Source organism: Sitodiplosis mosellana, unplaced genomic scaffold (assembly GCF_009176505.1).
Source record: "Sitodiplosis mosellana isolate CC-2019 unplaced genomic scaffold, AAFC_SMos_1.0 Smas_scaffold_4897, whole genome shotgun sequence".
Classification (NCBI taxonomy): Eukaryota; Metazoa; Arthropoda; class Insecta; order Diptera; family Cecidomyiidae; genus Sitodiplosis; species Sitodiplosis mosellana.
Genome location: NW_022600139.1, coordinates 9009 through 13336, shown reverse-complemented (window position 1 = coordinate 13336; position 4328 = coordinate 9009). Strand labels below are relative to the sequence as shown.

Genomic DNA, 4328 nt, shown 5'->3' with positions numbered 1-4328 from the left:
AGGTAAATGTAATAGCCTATTTTTGTAATAGCCTGTAATAGTAATAGGAAATAGTAATATATTACTTATTACTTTACTTCTATATCGCAAAAGGCTAGTCTCAACCGACACCAGAAAATGCACAAGTAGCTGTCTGCTGCCAATAAATGGCACTGACGACCGATCACATCGAAAGATAACTTCAAACACAATTTTATAAGTAGCATACTAATTTGTATTGAATGAAAACAAATACTTAATTGTATAAAATATAAAATCTGTTCTTTTTATTTCAATTGAAATGAATTCAAATAAATAATAAACTGGTTCACAATGAATCTGATCTAATTGATTTGTTCTTAGCTGTTGACCGTGGGAGGGGAAAGTTATACGATGTAACTTGTCCAGAGTTCAAGCAATCGTATTCTAACTGGAACAGAATACAGAAAAATCATTCTCACAGTACGAAATGGAACTCTTGTACATTGCTTGAATCATTGATTGTAATCAAGAGCATGTCCAATGTCAAACCGCTGTGAACAAAATTAGAATACCGATTTGACTGGTATCGTTTGATAAAAACAAGTTTTTGGGTTCTTTTAAACCCAGAGATCATTGAGCGCTTTAACCCTTTGACGACCAAAACTGAACGGCTGGGAATTTTGCAATTCTGATTGCAGATTCGTGCTCAGCGACCCCAAAAATATTAACAAAAGTGTTATCAAAAATTAATTTTTTTAATTGCAAATATGAAAAAAATGATGGGACATATGTGTCCCATTGGTCGGTAAAGGTAACTATTTACCTTTATTTTTCTATGAAAAAAACATGTCTCCCATAAGAACTACGTGTAATATCTTTTCCATTTTTAAAATTTATAGAATCGTTTTAAACCAAAAATGGTTTGAATCATGCTTTGTTGTGCCCATTTAATCATGAATTTAACGATCTTTTTGTAAATTTGTGTGTTTCAAAATTCGCGAAAAGTGGTTGAAATACAGGGAAATCAGTGGTAATTATTTACCTTTACCGACCAATGGGACACATATGTATGTCCCATCACGCCAAAAGCAATAAAAATTTGAAACAAAATTTTTTGTAGAAAAGGCGATTATCCCTAGAAAGTAACAGACACTCCGTACAACATTTCCAATTTTCAGCTTTAAAAGTTGTACCCTTCAAATTATATAGGGTTTGGCGGAATTTGAAAAAAAAAGTTAAGATTTTTCGACTTTGAAGTGTTCTATTTGAGCACAGTGATGTAAAATATCCAATATTATGGTACTTTCTGATAGCTACATTCATTCTCTTTCAAAAGAAACCAATTTTATCGGAATCGGTCTAAAAATGTGGAAATTATTGACGAAAAATAAAATGGGACATATGTGTCCCAAAGGTCGTCAAAGGGTTAAGATTTATTACTTTTCCTAAAATTGGCCAAGATTCAACGCTTATTCGGTGTCAAGTTTTAGGATCGGTTTCGAAGAAATGTTTGAAGAAACAAAAAGCATTGACATCGAATATCCATTCGTAAATTCCAATTGCAATTTCTATTTCTTGAAACCTTGATTTCTAAGCGAATTGATAGAGAGGACATCTATCGAAGTGCGGAGAAGAAAATTAGTTTGCGGAAATAAAATATCCGCTGCTTACAAATTATAATCCGTACATTTTTGAAATGTGCAAGCCGAATCCATCGAAAAGTTCAAAAGTCACTGGCAACACTACACTATGTTTCGAAATTCGTCTTTTGACACTTGTCATTGCGGTGTGTGACTGTGTGCGCTATTCGACTATTGCTATTTCATCATCGCTTCAGCACATAGCTCACATATCCGAGCATCGACTACACGTCAAACTAAATATTTTCTTTTATTCGCGACGCCATTTTTGCTCTGCTCAACAGAGTCATTTCAACACGCATTTTTTTTTCGAGCTATACCTTATTCGCTGTGTTTAGATTTTCGACCGATTTATTTTTGCAATAACGAAATAAAACGTTTGAGTTCTGAATAATTTCTTACAATAAAAAGCAGCTGTACAGTAAGGTGAGTTTTAACAAAAATGTGTATTCTTTTAAGTTTTCATGTGTGGTTCTAACAAAAGGTCATTCTGATCTCTGTTTGACAGCACCAAAATTGCATAGCGATGAATAGGCACGGTACAAAGCCGCCCGATAGGCAGCAATTCAATGACATTACATTACGAAATCAATCAATTTCGTGTGGAATCGAAATCAAACAGGAGCCAACCATTAAACAAGAGAATGAAGTCTCCGAGGAAATATTGATGGTGTCGCGGTCAGCACACACAGCCATTAGATCGCTTGATAATTCGATTGGTGTTACAGAAATGACTGACACCGGCGTTCACTTTGATTTCTACGACTTGGATGAGGTAAAATCGGAAGTAAAGATTGAAAATGTCGAGGTTTGGAAGAAACAAGTTCCAGGAAGAAGCTCTGGCAAAGACCAATCACCACAAAGCATTCCAAAGAAGCATCTTTCCAAGGACAAGAATAAGAAGTCAAGTGGGTTGAATGGCGGTGCAGCTATAAACGGGAAAAATAGCAAAGCCAACAGTTTTGATGACAAGGATGAGCTAACTGAAGGCAATGGGAATGAAAAGCGGCACAAGTGTTCATTGTGCGATTATGCCACCGACTTCACAACCGCCTTGAAGAAACACATGTTCAAGCACACCGGCGAACGACCATTTCCATGCAACGTGTGCCAGAAGCGATTCACAGCAAAACAACATCTCCGATCGCACATGAAAACACACGTCGATGAATTTCTGTTCAGTTGCTCGAATTGTTCGCAAGTATTTCATCGCAGCGACGAAAAAGTGGAACATGAAACCGGTTGCAGGGTACGTCGATACGAGTGTCATCTGTGCAAGGAATTCTCTTGTTTGCATAAGACGAATTTGAAGGTTCATCTGCGTGTGCATACCGGCGAGAGACCATTCCAATGCGACCAATGCTCAAAGACATTCAATCAAAGAAGTAATTTAATATGTCACCACAAAACTCACACCAGCCTTCGTCCATTGAAAATAAAGTGTTCATCTTGCTTCAAAATCTTCACACAACAGAAGGAAATGGAAAATCATGAAGCCAACTGCAAGCGACTCGGATACCGATGCGATGTGTGCAAGAGCTACACAACTGATCATAAGCCAAATATGATGAAACATATGCGAGTCCACACTGGCGAAAAGCCATTCCAATGTGAAGTATGCTCGAAGGGCTTCTCGCAAAAGGCAAATCTCAATCAACATAAGAAAATGCACAAGTAACTGTCTGCTGTCACTAAATAGCACTGACAACCGATCACATCGAAAGACAACTTCAAACACAATTTTATAAGTAGCATACTAATTTGTATTGAAAACAAATACTTAATTGTATGAAATATAAAATCGGTTCTTTTTATTTCAATTGAAATGAATTCAAATAAATAATAAACTGGTTCACAATGAATCTGATCTAATTGATTTGTTCTTAGCTGTTGACCGTGGGAGGGGAAAGTTATACGATGTAACTTGTCCAGAATTTTAGCAATCGTATTCTAACTGGAACAGAATACAGAAAAATCATTCTCACAGTACGAAATGGAACTCTTGCGCATTGCTTGAATCATTGATTGTGGACAATTTCATGATGACTCAACTTGAGTCACTCAAGTATCGTATTAAACGGTAACGTATGATTAGAAAAGGTTCCAAGTTCCCTGGAACCTAGATCAAGTGCATCGAAGTGTTTCTCGCAAAAGGAAATTCACAAGTAGCTGTCTGCTGCCAAGGAATTAAACTTGAAATTGATCACATCAAAAGACAAAACTTTGGCTCAGCCATCAATTTGCATTGAATAAAAACAAATACAAAATTGTATCAAATATAAAATCTGGTCGTTTTATTACTTTTCCTCAAACTTTGTTTGTATGGAAAAGTATTGGTTTTACTAGCCAAAATTTCATGACATCTCCTCTTTCGGACCACTATAACGTCACGCCAAACTTGAAAAAGCACATATCTGTACAGTAGGCAATGTAGATGGGATCAAATCCTATCGATCAAGACCTATCTACCCCCAAAAACATGTTGTTTACTATGAAATATGTGCAAAATAGCGATGTGCGTATGGCGTCGTTCGCGTTCGCGTCCGCGTCCGAGCTTTTTGTTCGCCGATTATCTCAAAAAATTGACAAGATAATTGAGATCTGTAAAAGCCAAAAGTTTTGGCATGTCGAGACAAAGCTTCGGATTGATTTTGAGCCCATTCTGATTTACCAATTTCGTACCATAAGCCCCCGACTCAGGACCACACGTGTGCAAGGGGGGGGGGG

General features: G+C 36.9%; 1 protein-coding gene across 1 annotated transcript in view; it reads left to right on the top strand.

Moving 5' to 3' along the window:
• The first annotated feature begins 2127 nt into the window (after window positions 1-2127).
• Window positions 2128-4328, top strand: part of LOC129572393 (zinc finger protein 184-like) — a 3784-nt gene continuing 1583 nt past the window's right edge. Inside the window, exons 1-2 of the mRNA XM_055452343.1 lie at window positions 2128-2850; window positions 3076-3275. Coding sequence (XP_055308318.1) covers window positions 2128-2850; window positions 3076-3275 — 923 coding nt within the window. The remainder of the gene's footprint in view (window positions 2851-3075; window positions 3276-4328) is intronic.